Source organism: Hemibagrus wyckioides, linkage group LG19 (assembly GCF_019097595.1).
Source record: "Hemibagrus wyckioides isolate EC202008001 linkage group LG19, SWU_Hwy_1.0, whole genome shotgun sequence".
NCBI classification, from domain to species: Eukaryota; Metazoa; Chordata; class Actinopteri; order Siluriformes; family Bagridae; genus Hemibagrus; species Hemibagrus wyckioides.
Genome location: NC_080728.1, coordinates 23,350,174 through 23,376,869, shown reverse-complemented (window position 1 = coordinate 23,376,869; position 26,696 = coordinate 23,350,174). Strand labels below are relative to the sequence as shown.

The window sequence follows — 26,696 nt, the reverse complement described above, 5'->3', positions numbered from 1 at the left end:
GAACTTGGTGAAAAACTCATTTCAAACGTGACAGGAAGTATGGAACGGAATTTCTGCAAAGAATTTTTGGAATATGACAGCAGGCCTGAATAAACCATTACACAAATTCAAGATTCAAGATTGAAGAAGCTTTATTGTCATTTCAGCCACATATATCTGACGCAGTACATAGTGAAATGAAACATTTCTCCAGGACCTGGTGCTACAGAAACATACAACATAAAGATCAAATAGGAAAAAACAACACAGAGCGAGGACAGAAGTTTTGTCCTAGACACATAAAGTGCAGAGTGCAACTAGGTGCAAACAGAGCATAGACAAGACAGTGCAGAAACAGTAGGTACAAAAAGACAACACAAAAACACAGGACACAGCACCGAAAGATAAAGAACATGTGTAGTGAAATGTAAAAAATTAAATAGAATAAAAATGAAATGATGTACAGAGTAGCAGCGGTTGAGGAAGTGCAAATAGAAATAGGCATAAACATAAATATAGCAGAGTAATGAAATAATAACAGGGTTTGAGGTAGTGCAATAAGTGGTAGTGTGTGTAAGAGTGTGTGTGAGGGGTGTGTAAGAATGTGTGTGAGGGGTGTGTGGGGTGTGTAAGAGTGTGTGTGAGGGGTGTGTAAGGGTGTGTGTGAGGGGTGTGTGGGGTGTGTGTGGGGTGTGTAAGAGTGTGTGTGAGGGGTGTGTGGGGTGTGTAAGAGTGTGTGTGAGGGGTGTGTAAGAGTGTGTGTGAGGGGTGTGGGGGGGTGTAAGAGTGTGTGTGAGGGGTTTGTGGGGTGTGTAAGAGTGTGTGTGAGGGGTGTGTGGGGTGTGTAAGAGTGTGTGTGAGGGGTGTGTAAGAGTGTGTGTGAGGGGTGTGGGGGGTGTGTAAGAGTGTGTGTGAGGGGTGTGGGGGGTGTGTAAGAGTGTGTGTGAGGGGTGTGGGGTGTGTGTACGAGTGTGTGTGAGGGGTGTGGGGGGTGTGTAAGTGTGTGTGTGAGGGGTGTGTAGGGTGTGTATGAGTGTGTGTGAGGGGTGTGGGGTGTGTGTAAGAGTGTGTGTGAGGGGTGTGGGGGGTGTGCACGAGTGTGTGTGAGGGGTGTGGGGTGTGAGTAAGAGTGGGTGTGAGGGGGGTGGGGTGTGTGTGAGTGGCTGTGGGGGCGTGAAAGAGTGTGTGTGGGGGGTGTGGGGGGGGTAAGAGTGTGTGTGGGGGGTGTGGGGGGGGTGTAAGAGTGTGTGTGGGGGGTGTGGGGTGTGTGTAAGAGTGTGTGTGAGGGGTGTGGGGTGTGTGTAAGTGTGTGTGTGAGGGGTGTGTGTGGGGTGTGTAAGAGTGTGTGTGAGGGGTGTGTGGGGTGTGTAAGAGTGTGTGTGGGGGGTGTGTGGGGTGTGTAAGAGTGTGTGTGGGGGGTGTGGGGGGTGTGTAAGAGTGTGTGAGGGGTGTGGGGGGGTGTAAGAGTGTGTGTGAGGGGTGTGGGGGGTGTGTAAGAGTGTGTGTGAGGGGTGAGTGGGGTGTGTAAGTGTGTGTGTGAGCGGTGTCTGGGTTATGTGCGGTGTGTAAGAGTGTGTGTGGGGTGTGTGTATGAGTGTGTGTGAGGGGTGTGGGGGGTGTGTAAGAGTGTGTGTGAGGGGTGTGGGGGGTGTGTAAGAGTGTGTGTGAGGGGTGTGTGGGGTGTGTAAGAGTGTGTGTGAGGGCTGTGTGGGGTGTGTAAGAGTGTGTGTGAGGGGTGTGTAAGAGTGTGTGTGAGGGCTGTGTGGGGTGTGTAAGAGTGTGTGTGAGGGGTGTGGGGTGTGTGTAAGAGTGTGTGTGAGGGGTGTGGGGTGTGTGTAAGAGTGTGTGTGAGAGGTGTGGGGTGTGTGTAAGAGTGTGTGTGAGAGGTGTGTAAGTGTGTGTGTGAGGGGTGTGGGGGGTGTGTAAGAGTGTGTGTGAGGGGTGTGTAAGAGTGTGTGAGGGGTGTGGGGGGGTGTAAGAGTGTGTGTGAGGGGTGTGAGGGGTGTGTAAGAGTGTGTGTAGAGGGTGTGGGGTGTGTAAGAGTGTGTGTGAGGGGTGTGGGGTGTGTAAGAGTGTGTGAGGGGTGTGGCGGGGGTGTAAGAGTGTGTGTGAGGGGTGTGTGGGGTGTGTAAGAGTGTGTGTGAGGGGTGTGGGGTGTGTGTAAGAGTGTGTGTGAGGGGTGTGGGGTGTGTAAGAGTGTGTGTGAGGGGTGTGTAAGAGTGTGTGTGAGAGGTGTGGGGTGTGTGTAAGAGTGTGTGTGAGAGGTGTGTAAGTGTGTGTGTGAGGGGTGTGGGGTGTGTAAGAGTGTGTGTGAGGGGTGTGGGGTGTGTAAGAGTGTGTGTGGGGGGTGTGGGGGGTGTGTAAGTGTGTGTGTGAGGGGTGTGTAGGGTGTGTAAGAGTGTGTGTGAGGGGTGTGGGGTGTGTGTAAGAGTGTGTGTGAGGGGTGTGGGGGGCGTGTACGAGTGTGTGTGGGGGGTGGGGGGGGTGTGTAAGAGTGTGTGTGGGGGGTGGGGGGTGTGTGTGAGAGTGTGTGTGAGGGGGGTGGGGTGTGTGTAAGTGTGTGTGGGGGGGTGTAAGAGTGTGTGTGGGGGGTTGGGCGGGGTTTAAGAGTGTGTGTGAGGGGTGTGGGGTGTGTGTAAGTGTGTGTGTGAGGGGTGTGTGGGGTGTGTAAGAGTGTGTGTGAGGGGTGTGTGGGGTGTGTAAGAGTGTGTGTGAGGGGTGTGGGGGGTGTGTAAGAGTGTGTGTGAAGGGTGTGGGGGGGTGTAAGAGTGTGTGTGAGGGTGTGGGGGGGTGTGTAAGAGTGTGTGTGAGGGGTGAGTGGGGTGTGTAAGTGTGTGTGTGAGGGGTGTGTGGGGTGTGTGGGGTGTGTAAGAGTGTGTGTGGGGTGTGTAAGAGTGTGTGTGTGGGGTGTGTGCGCTGAGTAAGAGTGTGTGTGTGGGGGGTGTGGGGGGTGTGTAAGAGTGTGTGTGAGGGGTGTGTGGGGTGTGTAAGAGTGTGTGTGAGGGGTGTGTGGGGTGTGTAAGAGTGTGTGTGAGGGGTGTGTAAGAGTGTGTGTGAGGGCTGTGTGGGGTGTGTAAGAGTGTGTGTGAGGGGTGTGGGGTGTGTGTAAGAGTGTGTGTGAGGGGTGTGGGGTGTGTGTAAGAGTGTGTGTGAGAGGTGTGGGGTGTGTGTAAGAGTGTGTGTGAGAGGTGTGTAAGTGTGTGTGTGAGGGGTGTGGGGGGTGTGTAAGAGTGTGTGTGAGAGGTGTGTAGGTGTGTGTGTGAGGGGTGTGGGGTGTGTAAGAGTGTGTGTAAGGGGTGTGGGGGGTGTGTAAGAGTGTGTGTAGAGGGTGTGGGGTGTGTAAGAGTGTGTGTGAGGGGTGTGGGGTGTGTAAGAGTGTGTGAGGGGTGTGGGGGGGGTGTAAGAGTGTGTGTGAGGGGTGTGTGGGGTGTGTAAGAGTGTGTGTGAGGGGTGTGGGGTGTGTGTAAGAGTGTGTGTGAGGGGTGTGGGGTGTGTAAGAGTGTGTGTGAGGGGTGTGTAAGAGTGTGTGTGAGAGGTGTGGGGTGTGTGTAAGAGTGTGTCTGAGAGGTGTGTAAGTGTGTGTGTGAGGGGTGTGGGGTGTGTAAGAGTGTGTGTGAGGGGTGTGGGGTGTGTAAGAGTGTGTGTGAGGGGTGTGGGGGGTGTGTAAGTGTGTGTGTGAGGGGTGTGTAGGGTGTGTAAGAGTGTGTGTGAGGGGTGTGGGGTGTGTGTAAGAGTGTGTGTGAGGGGTGTGGGGGGTGTGTACGAGTGTGGTGTGAGGGGTGTGGGGTGTGTGTAAGAGTGTGTGTGAGGGGTGTGTGGGGTGTGTAAGAGTGTGTGTGAGGGGTGTGGGGGGGTGTGTAAGAGTGTGTGTGAGGGGTGTGGGGGGGTGTAAGAGTGTGTGTGGGGGGTGTGGGGGGGGTGTAGGAGTGTGTGTGAGGGGTGAGTGGGGTGTGTAAGTGTGTGTGTGAGGGGTGTGTGGGGTGTGTGGGGTGTGTAAGAGTGTGTGTGAGGGGTGTGTAAGAGTGTGTGTGAGGGGTGTGGGGGGTGTGTAAGAGTGTGTGTGAGGGGTGTGGGGGGTGTGTAAGAGTGTGTGTGAGGGGTGTGTGGGGTGTGTAAGAGTGTGTGTGAGGGCTGTGTGGGGTGTGTAAGAGTGTGTGTGAGGGGTGTGTGGGGTGTGTGTGAGGGCTGTGTGGGGTGTGTAAGAGTGTGTGTGAGGGGTGTGGGGTGTGTGTAAGAGTGTGTGTGAGGGGTGTGGGGTGTGTGTAAGAGTGTGTGTGAGAGGTGTGGGGTGTGTGTAAGAGTGTGTGTGAGAGGTGTGTAAGTGTGTGTGTGAGGGGTGTGGGGGGTGTGTAAGAGTGTGTGTGAGAGGTGTGTAAGTGTGTGTGTGAGGGGTGTGGGGTGTGTAAGAGTGTGTGTAAGGGGTGTGGGGGGTGTGTAAGAGTGTGTGTAGAGGGTGTGGGGTGTGTAAGAGTGTGTGTGAGGGGTGTGGGGTGTGTAAGAGTGTGTGAGGGGTGTGGCGGGGGTGTAAGAGTGTGTGTGAGGGGTGTGTGGGGTGTGTAAGAGTGTGTGTGAGGGGTGTGGGGTGTGTGTAAGAGTGTGTGTGAGGGGTGTGGGGTGTGTAAGAGTGTGTGTGAGGGGTGTGTAAGAGTGTGTGTGAGAGGTGTGGGGTGTGTGTAAGAGTGTGTCTGAGAGGTGTGTAAGTGTGTGTGTGAGGGGTGTGGGGTGTGTAAGAGTGTGTGTGAGGGGTGTGGGGTGTGTAAGAGTGTGTGTGAGGGGTGTGGGGGGTGTGTAAGTGTGTGTGTGAGGGGTGTGTAGGGTGTGTAAGAGTGTGTGTGAGGGGTGTGGGGTGTGTGTAAGAGTGTGTGTGAGGGGTGTGGGGTGTGTGTACGAGTGTGTGTGAGGGGTGTGGGGTGTGTGTAAGAGTGTGTGTGAGGGGTGTGTGGGGTGTGTAAGAGTGTGTGTGAGGGGTGTGTGGGGGGTGTAAGAGTGTGTGAGAGGGGTGTGGGGGGGGGTGTAAGAGTGTGTGTGAGGGGTGTGGGGGGTGTGTAAGAGTGTGTGTGAGGGGTGAGTGGGGTGTGTAGGTGTGTGTGTGAGGGGTGTGTGGGGTGTGTGGGGTGTGTAAGAGTGTGTGTGAGGGGTGTGTAAGAGTGTGTGTGAGGGGTGTGGGGGGTGTGTAAGAGTGTGTGTGAGGGGTGTGGGGGGTGTGTAAGAGTGTGTGTGAGGGTGTGTGGGGTGTGTAAGAGTGTGTGTGAGGGCTGTGTGGGGTGTGTAAGAGTGTGTGTGAGGGGTGTGTAAGAGTGTGTGTGAGGGCTGTGTGGGGTGTGTAAGAGTGTGTGTGAGGGGTGTGGGGTGTGTGTAAGAGTGTGTGTGAGGGGTGTGGGGTGTGTGTAAGAGTGTGTGTGAGAGGTGTGGGGTGTGTGTAAGAGTGTGTGTGAGAGGTGTGTAAGTGTGTGTGTGAGGGGTGTGGGGGGTGTGTAAGAGTGTGTGTGAGAGGTGTGTAAGTGTGTGTGTGAGGGGTGTGGGGTGTGTAAGAGTGTGTGTAAGGGGTGTGGGGGGTGTGTAAGAGTGTGTGTAGAGGGTGTGGGGTGTGTAAGAGTGTGTGTGAGGGGTGTGGGGTGAGAAAGAGTGTGTGTGGGGAGTGTGTGGGGTGTAAGAGTGGGTGGGAGGGGTGTGGGGGGTGTGAAGGGGTGTGTGGGAGGGGGGGGGGGTGGGTGGAAGGGAGTGTGTGAGGGGTGTGGGGTGTGTAAGAGTGTGTGTGAGGGGTGTGTAAGAGTGTGTGTGAGAGGTGTGGGGTGTGTGTAAGAGTGTGTGTGAGAGGTGTGTAAGTGTGTGTGTGAGGGGTGTGGGGTGTGTAAGAGTGTGTGTGAGGGGTGTGGGGTGTGTAAGAGTGTGTGTGAGGGGTGTGGGGGTGTGTAAGTGTGTGTGTGAGGGTGTGTAGGGTGTGTAAGAGTGTGTGTGAGGGGTGTGGGGTGTGTGTAAGAGTGTGTGTGAGGGGTGTGGGGGGTGTGTACGAGTGTGTGTGAGGGGTGTGGGGTGTGTGTAAGAGTGTGTGTGAGGAGTGTGTGGGGTGTGTAAGAGTGTGTGTGAGGGGTGTGGGGGGTGTGTAAGAGTGTGTGTGAGGGGTGTGGGCGGGTGTAAGAGTGTGTGTGAGGGGTGTGGCGGGTGTGTAAGAGTGTGGGTGAGGGGTGAGTGGGGTGTGTAAGTGTGTGTGTGAGGGGTGTGTGGGGTGTGTGGGGTGTGTAAGAGTGTGTGTGAGGGGTGTGTAGAGTGTGTGTGAGGGGTGTGGGGGGTGTGTAAGAGTGTGTGTGAGGGGTGTGGGGGGTGTGTAGAGTGTGTGTGAGGGGTGTGTGGGGTGTGTAAGAGTGTGTGTGAGGGCTGTGTGGGGTGTGTAAGAGTGTGTGTGAGGGGTGTGTAAGAGTGTGTGTGAGGGCTGTGTGGGGTGTGTAAGAGTGTGTGTGAGGGGTGTGGGGTGTGTGTAAGAGTGTGTGTGAGGGGTGTGGGGTGTGTGTAAGAGTGTGTGTGAGAGGTGTGGGGTGTGTGTAAGAGTGTGTGTGAGAGGTGTGTAAGTGTGTGTGTGAGGGGTGTGGGGGGTGTGTAAGAGTGTGTGTGAGAGGTGTGTAAGTGTGTGTGTGAGGGGTGTGGGGTGTGTAAGAGTGTGTGTAAGGGGTGTGGGGGTGTGTAAGAGTGTGTGTAGAGGGTGTGGGGTGTGTAAGAGTGTGTGTGAGGGGTGTGTGGGGTGTGTAAGAGTGTGTGAGGGGTGTGGGGGGGGTGTAAGAGTGTGTGTGAGGGGTGTGTGGGGTGTGTAAGAGTGTGTGTGAGGGGTGTGGGGTGTGTGTAAGAGTGTGTGTGAGGGTGTGGGGTGTGTAAGAGTGTGTGTGAGGGTGTGTAAGAGTGTGTGTGAGAGGTGTGGGGTGTGTGTAGAGTGTGTGTGAGAGGTGTGTAAGTGTGTGTGTGAGGGGTGTGGGGTGTGTAAGAGTGTGTGAGGGGTGTGGGGTGTGTAAGAGTGTGTGTGAGGGGTGTGGGGGGTGTGTAAGTGTGTGTGTGAGGGGTGTGTAGGGTGTGTAAGAGTGTGTGTGAGGGGTGTGGGGTGTGTGTAAGAGTGTGTGTGAGGGGTGTGGGGGTGTGTACAGTGTGTGTGAGGGTGTGGGGTGTGTGTAAGAGTGTGTGTGAGGGGTGTGGGGTGTGTGTAAGAGTGTGTGTGAGGGTGTGGGGTGTGTGTAAGTGTGTTGTGGGGGGGTGTAAGAGTGTGTGTGAGGGGTTTGGGGGGGTGTAAGAGTGTGTGTGAGGGGTGTGGGGTGTGTGTAAGTGTGTGTGTGAGGGGTGTGTAAGAGTGTGAGATGAGCGGGTGTGGGGGGGTGTAAGAGTGAGTGTGAGGGGTGTGGGGGGGGTGTAAGAGTGTGTGTGAGGGGTGTGTAAGAGTGTGTGTGAGGGGTGTGGGGGGGGTGTAAGTGTGTGTGTGAGGGGTGTGTAAGTGTGTGTGTGAGGGGTGTGTAAGAGAGAGTGTGAGGGGTGTGTAAGTGTGTGTGTGGGGTGTGTGTAAGTGTGTGTGTGTGGGATCTCTCTCTCTCTCTCTCTCTCTCTCACACACACACACACACACACACACACACTCTCTCCCACACACACACACACACACACACACACACACACACACACACACACACACACACACACACTCTCTCCCACACACACACACACACACACACACACACACACACACACACACACACACACACACACACACTGTACTTTTCATTACCACTCATTCGAGCATTCAGTGTTTCCTCTGAGTTCATTCCTACATACTGCTGCTTATACGTCAGTTTTGTTTCAAAAGGTTTCAGCTAAGATTAAAGTCATTTAGACTATAATGAATAATCACTGAGATTATTGAGGTGAGATGTGAGTGATATTTAAGCTGAGTGATAATATTTATAGGACTGATAGTGTAATGAAAGAAGAGCACAGCTGGTTAAGAACCAATAGGTGTGAATTAACTCTCTCTAATCTTTTTGCTAAGACGGAGAACAAGGAATGTGACGGTGTTCTGTGTTGTAGTCCATGGTTGGTCATGTTTGTAGGCCACAGTGCATTCTGGGTATATTGTAGTTGGACACAGTTTCAGGTGTTGAAGTGACACACTTGGAAGATGACAGAAAGAGGATTAAAGTTGTTTTATATAGCTGATATTTATATTATCAGAAATAATATAATCATGCTTTCACTGTACTGCTTGTGCATTTACATACATTAACCACATAACCAAGAAGACACTCACTTTGTCTCTCCTACATCCTGTTCCATAGTGATGACATCATCATTATCTTCCATCTAATGAACAGATAAAGAAATACAGTGGACAATTTTCCTATAACTGGATGACCCAAAATGTTTTATTCTTTTATTTATACCACAGAAAGTTGGTACTGATTACCAAATAGTGAGATTTTAGTCAATTCCTGTTATCACTTATATCAGTAATAAACAGCCAGGATGTGATTGTGTCTTAACTCCTAAGGCTTTAGTGGACAGATGGATGGCTCTTAACTCCACCTGATTGTTGTGTAGCTCTGTGACACCACACCATGAGAGAGGCATCTGTGATGATTAATTCCACTGATGGCTACTGCTCCACAGTGGACACCTTTTCATAGGTAAGTGTCATCATGTAGCATCGTTTCAGGTAACACCACAGAGGATGCAATAAAGAATCAGAGTTACTAAATAGTCAGAAACCTTATATCTATCTATCTGTAGACCTTCATGTATCTTGTCAGAATTAAGCAAGACTAAGTTATCCAACATCCAGAGTCTTTTACACAGTCTTTAATTTTATTAATCTGGTGTCTGTCACATGGCTTTATTAAAATTTATAGTAAACATTGTGATCTATTTTAATGAAGAGCTGAACAAAGTTTGGTCCACTGGATTGGAGTAAAAGATTATCACCACTCTACTGATGTGGTTATATTCTCAACAAACCCACAAACCCATAACAACTGTACTTCTGCGGTGGTTTTGTTCCTAGTTAATTTTGCTAAGGGTCTTTCTAAGGTTCTTGTGTTCTGTTGAGATATATGCTGACTCAATAGTGAACCTCTATAGTCACGCAATCTGGAATATTACCAGGTAAATTAAATTATGTTCTAACATTTGAGTGATATGTTTTATGGTGCATGTGTGATCATTATACTGAGGTGCTAGTTTTTGTGAGGCTACATTTTCTAGAGTGTAACAGAATTAGGACTCAAGCAGTATAAAAATGTTGTAGAAATGATAGGATGCTGATCTGCAGATGTTACTAATGTGGCTCTTTATTTCTTGATTGATTTTCTCAGCCTTCAATTCTACATTAATTTGAAAGGGCTCTCTTTAAGCCTCCTTTTCATGCAAGAAGACCTCCATGTGATCTTGCATAATTTCAGGGAATTAATAAACTTTTTTCTGATTAATTTTATATATGAAATTTTAAAAAATGGGCTGCTGGAGTTGTAGTTATCGTGGTTTGGTTTTTACTTAAAAACGAAAGAGGATTTTAATACGACACTGTCATTATAAATATTTAGAAAATGTCCAAGAATAACAAATACTGTATTCTAACAAATACACATACCTGATTTGGGGGTGGTGGTGGTGGTGGTGGGGGTGGTGGGTGTAGCAGTTGACATGGTGGATATGTCTGTATTCACAGAAAGAAAAACACTTTCTATCACACAATTGTATTATTTTAATGAATGACGGCCTCGACACCTGTGTGATTTTTATACCATCCAACTTTATTATCCTTTTTTTGTTCCTCCAACTCCCCTATTAACATGACCTACTTTTTATCCATTGCCCCCTAGAGTCTATATGCAACAACTGCGTACATAATAGCACTCATATATCTATATTCAAACAGATGAATATTACATCCCCAAATTTGATATCGTACATATCCTTGTAACTCAGCACTTAATTAGTTATAACATACTAATGCAAAAATCAGTATACAAAACTAAACCAACCATAACTAGATCAATATTTGCAATGATTGGCATGACAATTTTTCATTTTTTTTCTTAGGGCAGCGATCCGCCTACACCCTTTACAATTATAGATCAAGGACGACTCGGGGTTTCACTTCTCGTCCTGATCTGGTGACATAGTGTGGAGTAGCAGTATCATTCATGTCTGTCTGTTTGGTGTGATCCAGTGGCACTGTGTGTGGAGTGCTCGAAGACATTCTGGACTCAGCATTGACGGGCTGTGCTTTATCTTGCAGAAGGAGGCAATGATTCATTCGGAAAACTTGGCCTTCTGCAGTGCATATGTGGTAGGATCTGAAAGTGTCAGCGGGATTTATGACCACCGCAGGTTTCCAACACTCTGAATCTTGAATTCAGACATGGTCTCCAATCTGTAATGGTGTAAGTGGTCTTGCTGACCTGTTGTAATACTTTTTTGGTACAGCTGCCGTTGTTCGCGTCTAGCATGAACACCTTTTCCACTGACAGTTTTGAGCTGTAGCTTCAAGACAAATGGAACACTGTTCAACTATACTAGCAATCTGTCTGGACATGCCAGGCCAAAAGATAATGTCTCTAGCACGCTGTTTGGATTTTTCAATTCCCATGTGGGCTGAACGAACGCGTCTAAGCATACACTATATTGCCAAAAGTATTCGCTCACCTGCCTTGACTTGCATATGAACTTAAGTGACATCCCATTCCTAATCCATAGGGTTCAATATGACATCGGTCCACCCTTTGCAGCTATAACATCCATCAGATTGCCAGATGGAGATAAACTCCATCAGATTGCCAGATGGAGATAAACTCCATCAGATTGCCAGATGGAGAAGCGCGATTCGTCCCTCCAGAGAACGCGTCTCCACTGCTCTAGAGTCCAGTGGCGGCGTGCTTTACACCACTGCATCCGACGCTTTGCATTGCACTTGGTGATGTATGGCTTGGATGCAGCTGCTCGGCCATGGAAACCCATTCCATGAAGCTCTCTGCGCACTGTTCTTGAGCTAATCTGAAGGCCACATGAAGTTTGGAGGTCTGTAGCGATTGACTCTGCAGAAAGTTGGCGACCTCTTCGCACTATGCGCCTCAGCATCCGCTGACCCCGCTCCGTCAGTTTACGTGGCCTACCACTTCGTGGCTGAGTTGCTGTCGTTCCCAAACACTTCCACGTTCTTATAATACAGCTGACAGTTGACTGTGGAATATTTAGGAGCGAGGAAATTTCACGACTGGATTTGTTGCACAGGTGGCATCCTATCACAGTTCCACGCTGGAATTCACTGAGCTCCTGAGAGCGACCCATTCTTTCACAAATGTTTGTAAAAACAGTCTGCATGCCTAGGTGCTTGATTTTATACACCTGTGGCCATGGAAGTGATTGGAACACCTGATTCTGATTATTTGGATGGGTGAGCGAATACTTTTGGCAATATAGTGTAGCTTTGCATTATCCACATTCAAAAGGAAAAGCAAAACATTTTAGCTCTTCACATTCCCCTGTATTTAGGTCTTTAACAGTTTAGAACACAAAACATGTCATTAAACTGAACTTTAGTGCGATAACAACAAAAATATTTACATTTTGATTTTCACTGCCATGAACATGACTTAACTATAGCATTGATAACATGGACTGAAGAAAATATGGTGCACTACACACGTATCAACACTACGGTACATCAAGAGGCTCAAACAATGCTAAAGGCACTTAAATCTGTTCCAACAGTGTCATAGCGCCATCCTGTGGACAACACAGTGTACTGCCCTACATATGCTCAACTTAATGGACTGTTACAGGCGTTTTGTGTATAAATCTTAACAGGAATGTCTATGAAACTCAGTTTAATCAACAACTTTCAGAACACACATTTGTAATTGATAAACCATTGTTGTTACATTTTTCACAAAAATGTTATATTTGTATTTCGCCTTAAATACATTACCTCATAATCCCTGAACACGTTGTCTCCATCGTTAGCATAGAGTGGGTGATTAGCACGCATGGTGCACAGGCTGAGCTCATTTCAAACTTTTATACATCCGAAAACAACATATTCACCCTTTAAAGGATAACATTTGCATTCCTCAAAACTTCCAGGCATTAAGAATGTATTCTTATTACATTTGCATGCATTTAATACCTGATGAGGGGAGATGTGAATAGTGGATAAAACCCAAAACACGGAGCTGCTGCTTTACAATCAGAGTCTCTGTATTTTCTGAGAAGCACACTCCCCCCTTTCCAAACAGGTGAAACCCCCCAAGGAAAAACAATCAACCAATGCATCACTGTGGCTGAGCAGAGAAAACCAATCGCCACAGATCACACTACAAAATGCATTCAAAAACCACATTCTCCTGCCCCAAATTCAGTGCTACTTGAATAGAATTTATTCACCACTTTTCCCACTTATTTATCAATCTTTGAAATCACGACAGAAGCGCGTGAATCTCAGTGAATCAAATATTTTCTATAAAAAGATTCATATACCTGTGCTTAATGTAAATTAAACTGTTACACCAGTAGGTGGAGAAAACAAGCATCTTTTTATGTGTGAAGTCATTCTGTAAAACACAGACTAATCAAATCACAGTCTTCACATTTCTTTACTTTTCTAAAGCATTTCTTTTCTGAAAAAAAGGAAAAAAAGAAAACTACTTTCCTTTTTGGATTTTTTTCTGCCTGAGGTTCACAGCAATCCTGCAGGATTTTTCACTTGTGCTTGTGTGCTGGATGTTTCTGTTGTACTGAAGGATCCGTTCTAAAACCTGTAGGAATTTCCTGCATATATTGTCAATGTGAGGATTTCATCATTCCTACAGGATACCAGCAGATATCCTGCAGAAAAAAATGAAACTCCTGCAGGATTCCTGTAGGTTATTTTTGTAAGGGTGTGATGGAGTGTGAAGAGAATTAATTCTATATTTCTCACCTAATCCCTATATCTTATATTTTAATCCACTGATCCTAATAAATCTCATGATTGCATTCATTTGATTTGAACTTGACAAAGAAACAGGACGAGGGACGCTGAGCCCTTGGGTCGGTGTTTACCCCCTCTACTGGTTCTATACCCATCATTCCAAAGCACTGTCTCTATTCACTAGTGAAGGGAATGACACTCGAAACATGAGCAAGGGATAAACACTGTTATTGAACCAGAATATGAAGTAGTCAAGTTGTTGTGTGTGGAAATGAAGATTCTGACCTCACAGATCTCATGGTTATGGGAAAATTAAACAAGCTCAGGTACAGGGTTTCAGTGTGAGCTGTTTCATTTTTTTCAGTACAAGCTTCAAAGCCACAGTGTCGAACATCACATCAGTATCATGAACTAGTGCAGAACAAAGAACAAATCCTCTTCCACCAGCCCCCCATCAAAATCTGTGGCACCAACATAGACCTGTACAGCTCTCAAGCATTAATACTCAACCAGAATAATATAACAGTGGTCAAAACAAACAAATAAATACATTTCAAGAGTTTTTTAACATTTACCTTCAAGTTTGATATTTATTTTATGTACACATTTACTCTGGGATTTAGGATTATAAACATTAATAATTTAAAATTACTATTCAATTTTTATGCATCCACTAGATGGCAGTAAAGCATTTACAAACTGAGATTTGTGTTTCATGAAATGTTTTCTCTCAACTGACCTGCTGAGGGCGCTGTTAGGATGCTGCTGAATTATTAATTATTATTATTATTATCATTATTATTATTATTATTATTATTATTATTATTATTATTATTATTATTATTATTATTATTAAGGTTATAAGAGGTTATTAAAAATACAAACACAACACCTGAATAGTTTTTATTCCTTTATTCCTGCCTGTTCTGATGTTGGTAATTTCCTGACGTCTGATATGGTCACACATTTGTGCTAAACAGTATAATATAAAGATAAAGGGAAAAATTGTTTTAGAGAGTGCAAATCAGCTGCCATCTTAGTTCTTGCTTGTGTCTGTGTGTGTGTGAGTGTGTGTGTGTGTGTGTGTCTGTGTGTGTGTGTGTGTGTGCATTTATGACAGGAATTTCATTCATGGAATGTTAGGAAGGGTGAGTCCACATAAACCATGGCAGTAACTGGGTGTCCAGATAAACACTTTATATCTGTGTGTATGTCTAAGAATCTGTTCATCAGAGAGGAAAAGAGAACAGCTGTGTGTGTGTGTGTGTGTGTGTGTGAGTGTGTGTGTGTGTGTGTGTATTTGCATTTGTTCATTAATTACATATCATTATATTATACAGGGGAGTTGTCCAGGGTTTAGGGTGGAGCTGAAGGTGGTGCTGGGATTTGAACTCACAACCTTCTTACCAGTATATAAATATTTATTTATTTTTACTGCCTGAGAAGTTCTATAATGACACTGACCACAGATTCATCACTACAAGAACAACTCACTCAAATCACATCATCACATTACATTATAAAAGCACTTTTATTTAAAAACAAATACAAAAACAATGAAAAAGCTGAATAAAGCTGGGCATAAGGCACAATATTTACTCACTGTGAAAAGGAAAAAGTTGCATTTGCTTGCATTTTGTTTATTTGGATAAAAAGTTCTTGTCATTACCCTTTATATACAAGGAGACAGGAAGTAGGGCTGCTGATGGAGCTGAAACACCCCGACTTTCAGGATTACTTTAACTGCAGCTGATAAAATAATGTCTGTTACAAAAAACTCACACTAGAGACTCTTTCCATAAATGTTAAATAAACATCTCCTATCAGAAAACATCATCCTCCATGATTATACACTATTCTCTGTTATATAGACACATGTTTTAAATCACTTTATTTTAGGTTTAGATAATGAGTAGCTTCCACTATACAAGTCCCTGTGAAAGATGTTACTGTAGGAAAGATAATGTATTTGAACAAGAACATTAATATAAACTAATCAAAATTAAAGTTGCAGTTGTAAATATTATCAGAGCCGTGCGGTTGAAGAAAATTAACCAAGACTTACATTACTATTACTAATTACATTACTATCATTCAGGTGTGATCTAAAAGCACATGCCACATGTTCACAGCTTGTAGCTTTCACAATGTAAAACATCTTCCTATTCCTTCTATATATATTATGAGGAGCCATGGAGGAAATCCATATTTTATAAAACCCTGAGAATATTGAAAGAAAGCTGTTTATATATTTAAGACAGTTCCATATATCTGGCATAAACCATGTAATACCAGATCTGTTGAAATCATTAAAGACTCCATCCACCCCGTTAACGGTCTGTTCAGCCTGTGCCATCAGGAAAGTACTTCCACAGTCTGATGACTGCCACACAGATCCATTAGGAGTCTATAAAGACTCAGTTTCTACACTGACATTCTGAACACTGCACTTTACCACATGTAACACACCTTACATTAACATTCATGGTATTTAGCAGACACCCTAATACAAAAGGACTTACATTTCTATTTCATTTTATACAAATGAACATTTAAGGGTTAAGGGCCTTGCTCAAGGGCCCAGCAGTGGCAGCTTGATGATCCTGGGACTCAAACTCACAACCTTCCAGTCTGTCATTCTGCACTTTATTGTTACTACATGTAACACACCTGTACATATGGTACATCACATTCCACTCTGTTTACACATTCTTTACTGTTACTACATGTAACACACCTGTACATATGGTACATCACATTCCACTCTGTTTACACATTCTTTACTGTTACTACATGTAACACACCTGTACATATGGTACATCACATTCCACTCTGTTTACACATTCTTTACTGTTACTACATGTAACATATTTGCATATCACATTCTACTGTTTTCAAATAATTGCACGCATCATTCATGTTATATTTATTTCTTATTTCTATTAATTATTTATTTACTTATTTTTAATTTTGTTCTTTAATAGTATTATTAATTAAGATTTAATATTTAGTAATATTTATTGATTATCTACACTGAACAAAATTATAAATGCAACACTTGTTTTTCCCCCATTTTTCATGAGCTGAACTCAAAGATCTAAGACTTTTTCTATGTACACAAAAGACCTATTTCTCTCAAATATTGTTCACAAATCTGTCTAAATCTGTGTTAGTGAGCACTTCTCCTTTGCTGAGATAATTCATCCACCTCACAGGTGTGGGATATCAAGATGCTGATTAGACATCATGATTATTGGACAGGACAACACTGCACACACCCAGAGGACCTCACCTGCACACACCCAGAGGACCTCACCTGCACACACCCAGAGGACCTCACCTGCACACACCCAGAGGACCTCACCTGGATGAACCACTGAAAAACATTTGTCGTCCGTTCTTTTTTTTTTTTCCTTTTTCTTCTTTCAGTCTCTCTCTCTCTCTCTCTCTCTCTCTCTCTCTCTCTCTCTCTCTCTCTCTGGCCCTTCCACTGCCTCCCTTACCTCTTCCTCATCATCCTAATTCCCCTGTGAAAATTCCTAAAAGTAATACATTTGTTCACCCTGTTTTTTGTTTGTGTGTCTGTGTTCCCCTGCAGACAAATGCACTACAAGAAATATTTTTTTAATCTGAAAACAATGAAAATAACTTTCTAACAGAAAACTTCACAATGTCAAAAACACAGATTTTTAAAAAATAAATTATTCCACAATTCAGGATCTTGTGAATGTGTTGTTATTATAATAACCATAATGTCCTGGATCATTCATATAAACCTGTTATTTACATCTGCAGTACTGTCAAAGCTGCTGTTATAGAAAATTGACCAATGAGAATGCAAAATTCAACAGTGTGTACAAAGAGGTAATTAAGCCATGAGACTTGAATTTTATTGTATTAACGTTTAAAGTAAACATTTATAAAATATAAAAAACTGAGCTGTGATGATGATTTGTTTCAGGGGTTTCTTAGGATGATAATGATACAGGAAAACTCTATGGGCAAATAATAGGGGGTCAGGAAGGCTCATCAGCTGAACCCTGGTGTAAACAGTGGAGCCCTGACCCATCCTCGGTAGGACAGGAATCTGTCATGATAAAAGTGCATCAAAAGCAATGATAACAAAGAATAATAGGCTAAAAAATCTGCACTGCTGCACCGTGCTGCACTGTTTACAGAAAACACTGTAGAAAAAGAAAAGAAGGAAAAGAAATAAAAAGTAAAAGACAGAACAGTTCAGAACAACTCTGACAGGCAGCCATCTGGGGCAGCAGCAGGAGCTGAATATTGACTATATTCAAGAATTTTTACCATTTAATTTCCAATTAGAAATGTATTTTAGGTACACTGACACTGACTCTGAGTTTCAGGATAATAAACATTAATCATTTTAAATAACCATTAAATTATAATTTTTTATTAAGAACATTAAAATTTCTGCCACAAGATGGCAGTAAAGCATTTCCAATCTGAGATTTCTGTTTCTGTGAAATGTTTTCTCTCAACTGACCTGCTGAGGGCGCTGTTAGGATACTGCTGTGTATCCTATATACACAATACTGTATTGTTCCTTCACTCAGTGTCTCTGTTTCACTGTGAGCGTCGTACTGCCGAGTCCACACACTGTTTATAGTTTACTGAATGATACATCAGAGCAGATGGAGGAAACGTGTGTGTGTGTGTGTGTGTGTGTGTGTGTGTGTGTGCGTGTGTGTGTGTGTGTGTGTGTGTGTGTGTGTGTGTGCTGAAATGTCATTCATTACACAGTGACTAACGGTGTTTGGACGATTACTCTACGCTACTGACCTCTTCATCATTAAACACACAAACACACTGAGGGTAAAGTAAACACTAATAAATAAAATTTATACAGTAAATATAGATTATACATTTTAAAACTGTTACAAAAAGGTTAAATAAATAAAAGGTAAAAAATAAATAAATAAATAAATAAATAAAATAAAGAAACAAATAAATAAAAAAGAAAAGTAAACAAAGAGATTAGTTTTAGATAACTGGCCTTTAGAGAACATTCAGAGTTTTGAAGGTGTAAAAGCTGAAAGATATGAAAGTCTTTTAGATTGATAAAAAATAAATCATAATATATATAAAGAGAAATAACATTTAGACAGCAGTGTAGACATTAACACTCTGTGACACTCTTTGTGTGATGGCTTGAGGAATTTCTTTCCTCAAGCAAAGGACACAGACAGTTACACAGTCTGGTTGTGTGGGTCCGAATGCTTCGGTACCTCTTTCCAGATGACAAGAGGGTGAAGAGTGTGTGTGAGGGGTGTGTGGGGTCTGTAAGAGTGTGTGTGAGGGGTGTGTGGGGTGTGTAAGAGTGTGTGTGAGGGGTGTGTGGGGTGTGTAAGAGTGTGTGTGAGGGGTGTGTGGGGTGTGTAACAGTGTGTGTGAGGGGTGTGGGGTGTGTGTAAGAGTATGTGTGAGGGGTGTGGGTGGGGTGTTCGAGTGTGTGTGAGGGGTGTGTGGGGTGTGTAAGAGTGTGTGTGAGGGGTGTGTGTGGTGTGTAAGAGTGTGTGTGAGGGGTGTGTGGGGTGTGTAAGATTGTGTGTGAGGGGTGTGTGGGGTGTGTAAGAGTGTGTGTGAGGGGTGTGTGGGGGGGGTGTTTGAGTGTGTGTGAGGGGTGTGTAAGATTGTGTGCGAGGGGTGTGGGGGGTGTGTAAGAGTGTGTGTGAGAGGTGTGTGGGGGGGTGTTCGAGTGTGTGTGAGGGGTGTGTGGGGTGTGTAAGAGTGTGTGTGAGAGGTGTGTGGGGGGGTGTTCGAGTGTGTGTGAGGGGTGTGTAGGGTGTGTAAGAGTGTGTGTGAGGGGTGTGGGTGGGGTGTTCGAGTGTGTGTGAGGGGTGTGTAAGATTGTGTGTGAGGGGTGTGTGGGGTGTGTAAGAGTGTGTGTGAGGGGTGTGTGGGGGGGGTGTTCGAGTGTGTGTGAGGGGTGTGTAAGATTGTGTGTGAGGGGTGTGTGGGGTGTGTAAGAGTGTGTGTGAGGGGTGTGTGGGGGGGGGTGTTCGAGTGTGTGTGAGGGGTGTGGGGGGGTGTAAGAGTGTGTGTGAGGGGTGGGGGGGGTGTAAGAGTGTGTGTGAGGGGTGTGTAGGGTGTGTAAGAGTGTGTGTGAGGGGTGTGTGTGGTGTGTAAGAGTGTGTGTGAGGGGTGTGTGGGGTGTGTAAGAGTGTGTGTGAGGGGTGTGTGTGGTGTGTAAGAGTGTGTGTGAGAGGTGTGTGGGGTGTGTAAGAGTGTGTGTGAGGGGTGTGTGGGGTGTGTAAGAGTGTGTGTGAGGGGTGTGTGTGGTGTGTAAGAGTGTGTGTGAGGGGTGTGTGTGGTGTGTAAGAGTGTGTGTGAGGGGTGTGTGGGGTCCTCACTATCCGCTGAAGGGTCTTGTGATCTGAGAATAGATGTAGAATTATTAGATTTATTGGCTTGTTGCTGTGAGAATTCACCTTAGAGGTTCTGTGTAGAACCCTACAAGAGAGTGTTTAACCAAGGAGAACCCTTACAGGAAGTAAAAATCCCTACGTACCCAAAGAACTACTGAGGGAACACCTTTTACATTTTATGTCTTTCCTCATTAGAGAGGGTCCTCCTTCAGGAAGTAAAGAATTCTTATGAAAGGTACAGTGAGTGGGAGAGAGAGAGAGAGAGAGAGAGAGAGAGAGACAGAGGGGGGGGGGCAGAGATACAGAGAGAGAGAGAGAGGGAGAGAGGGAGAGAGAGTTCTGAATGAATCGTAGGATGAAGTACAAGGCAAGAGGTACTGGAGCTCCACTCGACCAGAACAGGAGTCCGGTCCGTTCACCAGCCGCGCCTCTGTGTGACCTGAACAAACAGCCGAGAGCTCAGTGAAAGAGGAACATTAACACAGGCACCTTAAAGTTTGATGGACAGCTATGTGGTCTCTATTTAAACAGAAGTTACATCATGATACTTAACCAGAACATATTAATCCCACATCGTTGTCATGGGAACAGTGTGAGTGTTTGAGTGAAGATGATGTTGGACAGAAGGTAATGTCAGATTCAGTTCCTCTACACTGAAGCTCCTCTGTCCACACCTGACCCTCCCCTCGTCCAAAAGCAGCTGATCCCAGAACCTCCACAGGAATCCCACAGTCCAGCTCTCGACACACAACCTCTGCATCCTGCTGGTCAAAGTCAGCATCACACACTGTGGACCAGGAACCTCCATGAAACACCTCCACTCTCCCAGAGCACTGGTGAGGACCAGCAGTGAGTCTCACATTCTGACCTGTGTTTTATTTAATTGTGTAAATATTGTGTAAATTTTCAACAAGATAGAATATCAAGAAATCATTTAAATGTTATAAAATATTGTTCCAAAATGTTTAAATAAAATCAAAACTTTAATAAAGTTTATTTATTTGTATAATTTAAATCCATTAATTCAGTCATAATAATTAACAAATAACATAACTAATTCCAATGTTTGTTCTAAATACAGAAGTTTACCTGAGCAGGTGACTCCAGCATCATGACCATGATTACAGTAACTCTCCCCTCTCCCCCATGACCCACAGTCCTTCAGTGTCGACTCTGATCCTCTACAGTTCACACCAACCATCCAGATTGGTCCTGATCCTGGTCCAAAGTGACCATATTGTGGTGCGTTTACAGCCTCCCCACAGCGCAGCTCTCTACACACCACTGCAGCATCGACCTCATCCCAGTTAATACCACACACTGTTCCCCACTGACCATCCTGAAGAACCTCCACTCTCCCAGCACAGCGATTTCCACCATTCACCAACCTCACACTGTCTGAGAGAGAGAGAGATTTTATTTAAACTAATGTTTATGAAAAGACTCTCTCTCTCTCTCTCTCTCTCTCTCTCTCTCGTTCTCACACACACACACACACACACACACACACAGACAGACACACAGTCATATGTTAGTTACGTTGATTTTTACTCACAATAAATTATGTTTTCGACTTGGAGGAGTACACGGCATAAGTGACCGGCTACATCGGCATGTGCATCAATGACATGACTGTCTCCAAGACCATCACCACATGCTCCAACCAGAAGCTGTGGATGACTGCAAAAGTGCATGCTCTCCTGAAGTCGAGAGACTCCACCTTCAGAGCAGGGGACAAGGCGGCCTTAAAAACAGCAAGGGCCAAACTGTCCCGAGCCATCAGAGAGGCGAAGTGCACACATGCCCAGAGAATCCACGGCCACTTCCAGGACAGCGGTGACTCCTGGCGCATGTGGCAGGGCATTCAGGCGATCACCAACTACAGGACAACATCACCTGCCTGTGACAGTGACCCCTCCCTTCCAGACGTGCTGAATGACTTCTACGCTCGGTTTGAGGCACAGAACAACGTAACAGCAAGGAAGACCATCCCTCCTCCTAAGGCTGGAGCTCCTCACACAACTCCCTTGAGAGTTCTGAAGAGAAAATGCTACTTCAGCACCACAGACAGCACCAGTTATGGCTACTTCAGCACCACGGACAGCACCAGTTATGGCTACTTCAGCACCAGGACCAGCATCAATCAGCACTACCTTAGAACCGTGGACAGTGCTGTTTAGCATGGGAAAAGGGTGGATTTGGAGCAGCACCAGCGGGCCAATCAGAGGCTCTGCTGGCTTCACTCACCCTCTGAGTGAAGGGTAGCCAGCCAGATGAGACAGAGAGCGCACAGAGGTGGCTCATGCAGCCAGAACTAATAGCCCGTGTTCAGGTAGCCTGTAAGCAAGGACAACACTGCACACACCCAGATTACCTCCCCTGGCTGAATCACTGAGAAACACTCATTGTCCATGCTCCTCACCACAACGCCAGGACTGCCAACCCTCTGCCAGCTAACCTCCTGAACACCACCTCCAATTCTACTTCACAAGTTACGAAGTCTTCTTCGCTATCCTTTTTTTTCTTTTTCTTCTCTCTCTCTGTCTCTTTTTCTGGCCCTTCCACTGCCTCCATTAACTCTTCTTCATCTCCCTAATTACCCTGTGCACTTCTCTCCTTTAAAAGTCCTAAAAGTAATAAATTTGCTTCCACTGTTTTTGACCCAACCCTGTTGTTTGTGTGTGTCTGTGCTCCCCCTGCAGATGAATGAACTACAAGAGCTTTGTTTTTTTATCTGAAGACAATGAAAATAACTTTCTTACAGAAAACTTCACCATGTCAAAAACAGATTTTTAAAAATGAATTAATCCACAATTTAAGATCCTGTGAATGTGATATTACTATAGGAACCATTATGTATTGGATCATTAATATAAACCTGTTATTTACATCTGCAGTACTGTCAGAGCTGTACCAGAAAATTAATTAACACTTATTGACCAATCAGAATGCAGGAATTCAACAGTGTGTACAAAGATGTAATTAAGGTAAACATTTATACATTAAAAAACTGACCTGTGATGATGTTTGGGTTTGTTTCAGTGGTAACTGCATCATCATAGTTCTCGGACACGTCCTCTGTCAGAACGTAGAGATAAAAGCTATTAAATCCACATTAATGTCATTAATGATCATTTGGATGCTTGTGGATGCAATACTGTCCCATTATTATCATACCTGTCAGTATAACTGACTTCTGATCAGCTGTAATGGCGTCATCATAATTCTCAGCTTCATCCTCTACACCAAAACACAGATATTTAAAGATATTTAAAGTTTAGTGAAGTGGCAGTTTCTACACTGTGTATTTGATGACACAATGCAAAATGACATCGTACACATGTAAAAAACGTCACTACACACAAACCAATAAACAAACTTATTCACAGTGTGTGTGTTTAATTTATACTGCTTTCTAAACAAATCCCAAAACAGAACCACACCATCCACGTGATCAGGGATCGGTCCAGCAGTGACGGCATCATCGTAGTCCTCTGGTGGGTCGACTCTTCCTGGATCACCTAAATGAAATAAAAGCAGAGACTCTGTACAAACAGCTCCATCACATTCTGACCTCATGGTTTAATGTGAAGTCGGTTTATGTCATCAGTTAACAACTGCGGCTACTTCAATTCAATTTATTTTGTATAGCACCTATTACAATGAACATTGTCTCAAAGCATCTTTACAAAAGAAGATAAATGGAGAAAGGAGAGGGAAAAAATGAAAATAAAAAATAACTAAATAACTATAAATAAAAATAAATTATTAAATTTAATCATTAAACTTAATTTATTTTATCCCTAATGAGAAGCCTGTAGTGATGGTGTCAAGGAAAAACTCCCTGGGACGATATGAGGAAGAAACCTTGAGAGGAACCAGGCTCAGAAGGGAACCCATCCTCATTTGGGTGACACTGGACAGTAAATAATGTAACTGTAACTGATTAATGTCCTTTCTACAACAGCAATCAATGGCCCATGAGGAATTCCTTGCTGTCACAAACTGACAGATGAAATGATGGATCTGTGATGGTGTCCCCAAGTGTCTCTGTCCATGGCTGTCTCCTGCTCCACACAGATCCATCCACAGCATCAGTGGGCACCACCAAGCGATGAAACTCTGACCAGGGGTAGGGCAGTGGTCACACTGGAAACTGGCAAACACTGGGAGCTCAGGAGTGGGGTGTATAACTCGACAGAGAAAGACAGAGAGAGAAAGAGAAAGACATTAAGTATGATTCTGATCATGTGATGTTTAAAGACAATGTAGAATTATGTGTAAAGTGCAGGCAGGGACTCCGGCAAGACTAGCTATGACATCATAACTAAAAGGGAGAGCCAGAAGGTGACAGACATGAAGGCTTCCCGGGACATAAAGCGTCCAACCACTTCACAGTCAGCAAACCTGAGCGACTTGTGAGGGTGGTAAGGCAACATCATCCAAACATCCCAGTACACCAAACACTCTATGCCCATGAACCTTCCAGATCTGCTCCTTTACCTAAGAAAACTATACATTAAAAGCTCGACTAAACAAATGTGTCTTCAGCCTAGACTTAAACATTGAGACTGTGTCTGAATCCCCAACACTAATTGGAAGGCTGTTCCATAACTGTGGGGCTTTGAAAGAAAAAGCTCTGCCCCCTGCTGTAGCCTTTGCTACTTGAGGTACTACCAAGTAACCAGCACCCTTTGATCGGAGTAGGCGTGGCGGATCATTAACGACTAAAATATAACTCAGGTACTGTGGCGCGAGACTATTTAGTGCTTTATAGGTTAGTAACAGAATTTTATAATCAATGTGAAATCTGACTGGGAGCCAATGTAGTGTGGCTAAAATAGGAGTGATGTGTTCATATCTTCTGGTTCTGGTTAGGACTCTAGCTGCTGCATTCTGGACTAACTGGAGCTTGTTTCTGCTCCTACTGGAACATCCAGACAGTAAGGCATTACAATAATCCAACCTAGAGGTAACAAAAGCATGAACTAATTTTTCTGCATCATGAAGTGACATCATATTTCTTATCTTAGTGATATTTCTGAGATAAAAGAAGGCTACCCGAGTGATATTAACTACATGAGCTTCAAACCAAAGACCTGAGTCAATAATCACACCAAGTTCTTTATAAACACTTTCACTGTTTATAAAGTTACAATCAGTCCAGGAAAATTTCTGACATTTCCTGATTAAAACTCGTCCCTACTGTTAAAGTGAGAAGTGTGTGATGTTTTGGTGTGAATAATCAGTGTGAACTTACCAGCTGCTGTGAGTGTGAGTGTGGATGAGAGAAGAATAAAAGTCAGACAGATTTCCATCTCCCTCCTCACTGTACACGATGTGTTCACCTCCACTCACCCAGAGAGACTGAGAGAAGTGTATCTCCTCACTCAGCCCCCTACAGAGAGACAGACAGAGAGAGAGAGAGACAGCCAATCACACTCACGTGTAAAGTTGGCCGTTAAGAACAAAGAGTATTTATTGGTAACTACAATTCCGAGATATAAATTCATTCATTCATTGTCTATACCCGTTTGTTCCTAATTAGGGTCACGGGGGTCTGCTCGAGCCTATCCCATCGCACATAGGGCGAAAGGCAGGGATACACCCTGGACAGGTCAGATAAATAAATTTTTCCTTTAAAACTTTAAATGTATTTGACTGGATCAACGACCAGTCTTTTAGTCCAATGGGCATTAGCTCACTTTTATTTAAATTAACTTTAAACCCTGGAAACTTACCAAAGGCATTAATAGTATTCACAATAACTGGCAAACTCACATGGAGTTTAGTAATATGTAGCAGGATATCATCTGCATATAAAGATATTTTATTGACTGTATTTAAAGTGTTGAAGCCATGAATAGAAGAATCAGAACGAATGCACTGAGCAAGGGGCTGTACGGTCATCACAAATAAAAAAGGAGAAAGAGGGCAACTTTGCCTTGTCTCTCTTTGAAGAATAAAGGGGCCAGACAAAGCATTATTAGTTAATACCTGAGCTGTAGGGCTTTTATACAAAATCTTAACCCAGTATATAAAGTTGAAGCATTTCATCACGATTGGTGCAAGTTCGATGGGATGATAATCATTGAGGCAGGAAACAGTAGACTTCTTAGGCACAGGGACAATGGTCGTTGTCTTGAGGCATGTGCTAGCTGCTCTGCACACTCCCTGAGAACTCTGCCAGGAATGTTGTCTTGTCCAGCAGACTTCTGTGGGTTAACTCTGCATAGAGTTCTCTTCACATCAGCCGTGGTGAGTCAGAGCACCTGGTCATTAGGAGGAGGGATGGTCTTCCTCGCTGTTGTTCTGTGCCTCAAACTGAACGTAGAAGTTGTTCAGAGCATCTGGAAGGGAGGCATCACTGTCACAGGCAGGTGGAGTTGTTCTGTATTTGGTGATCACCTGGATGCCCTGCCACATGCGCCGGGAGTCTCTGCTGTTCTGGAAATGGCCGTGGATTCTCTGGGCGTGTGAACGCTTCGCCTCTCTGATCGATCGCGACAGTTTGGCCCTCGCTGTTTTTAAGGCCGCCCTGTCCCCTGCTCTGAAGTCGGAGTCTCTTGACTTCAGGAGAGCACACACTTTTGCAGTCATCCACACCATCTGGTTGGAGCGTGTGGTGATGGTCTTGGAGACGGTCACGTCTTCGATGCACTTGCGGTCACTGATGCCGTGTATTCCTCCAAGTCAGTAGAGTCGCCGTTGGTTGCAGCCTCCCTAAACATGTCCCAGTCAGTGCACTCAAAACAGTCCTGAAGAGCAGAGATGGCTCCTGCTGGCCAGGTTTTAACCTGTTTCAGAACCGGTTTAGAGCGGTCTGACGAGTGGTCTGTATACATAACAGAGATGTGGTCTGAGTAGCTGAAGTGGGGGCGGGGCTCCACACGATACGCGCTGGGAATATTTGTGTAAACAACATCCAGCGTGTTCGTCCCTCTCGTAGCAAAGTCCACATACTGATGGAATTTAGGGAACACTGTTCTGAGATTTGCATGATTGAAATCTCCGGCGATTATAAACAGTCCATCGGGGTGAACATTCTGCAGCTCGCTAATAGCTCTGTACACATCAGTATTATGAACTTGCGCAGACAAAAGAACGAACAGATCTTCTTTGACCAGCCCCTCATCAAAATCCATAGCCTCAGCATGGAGGTGTACAGCTATGAAGCATCAATACTCTGCCCACAATAATACAAAAGTGAACAAAACAAACGAATAAATAATAATCAACAACAAGAACAATATAATCAGAAACAAAAGATATGTACAGGAGAATCATTTAAAAGCTGTGTTATGATAGATAAACCAAGGTGAATATGTTAGACAATCAAAACAAAAACACCTAATAATAAGAAAGAAAAGAAAAATTAAATTAAAACAAAA

At 44.8% G+C, this 26,696-nt stretch overlaps 1 protein-coding gene across 1 annotated transcript in view; it reads right to left on the bottom strand.

Moving 5' to 3' along the window:
* LOC131369929 (scavenger receptor cysteine-rich type 1 protein M130-like) overlaps positions 1–25,731 on the bottom strand; it is a 31,437-nt gene extending 5,706 nt beyond the window's left edge. The window contains exons 1-8 of the mRNA XM_058416804.1: positions 25,611–25,731; positions 22,749–22,826; positions 22,483–22,545; positions 22,355–22,383; positions 20,395–20,602; positions 19,859–20,173; positions 19,670–19,744; positions 13,045–13,047 (exon numbers count right to left, since the gene is read on the bottom strand). Coding sequence (XP_058272787.1) covers positions 13,045–13,047; positions 19,670–19,744; positions 19,859–20,173; positions 20,395–20,602; positions 22,355–22,383; positions 22,483–22,545; positions 22,749–22,826; positions 25,611–25,731 — 892 coding nt within the window. The remainder of the gene's footprint in view (positions 1–13,044; positions 13,048–19,669; positions 19,745–19,858; positions 20,174–20,394; positions 20,603–22,354; positions 22,384–22,482; positions 22,546–22,748; positions 22,827–25,610) is intronic.
* Positions 25,732–26,696: the final 965 nt, after the last annotated feature.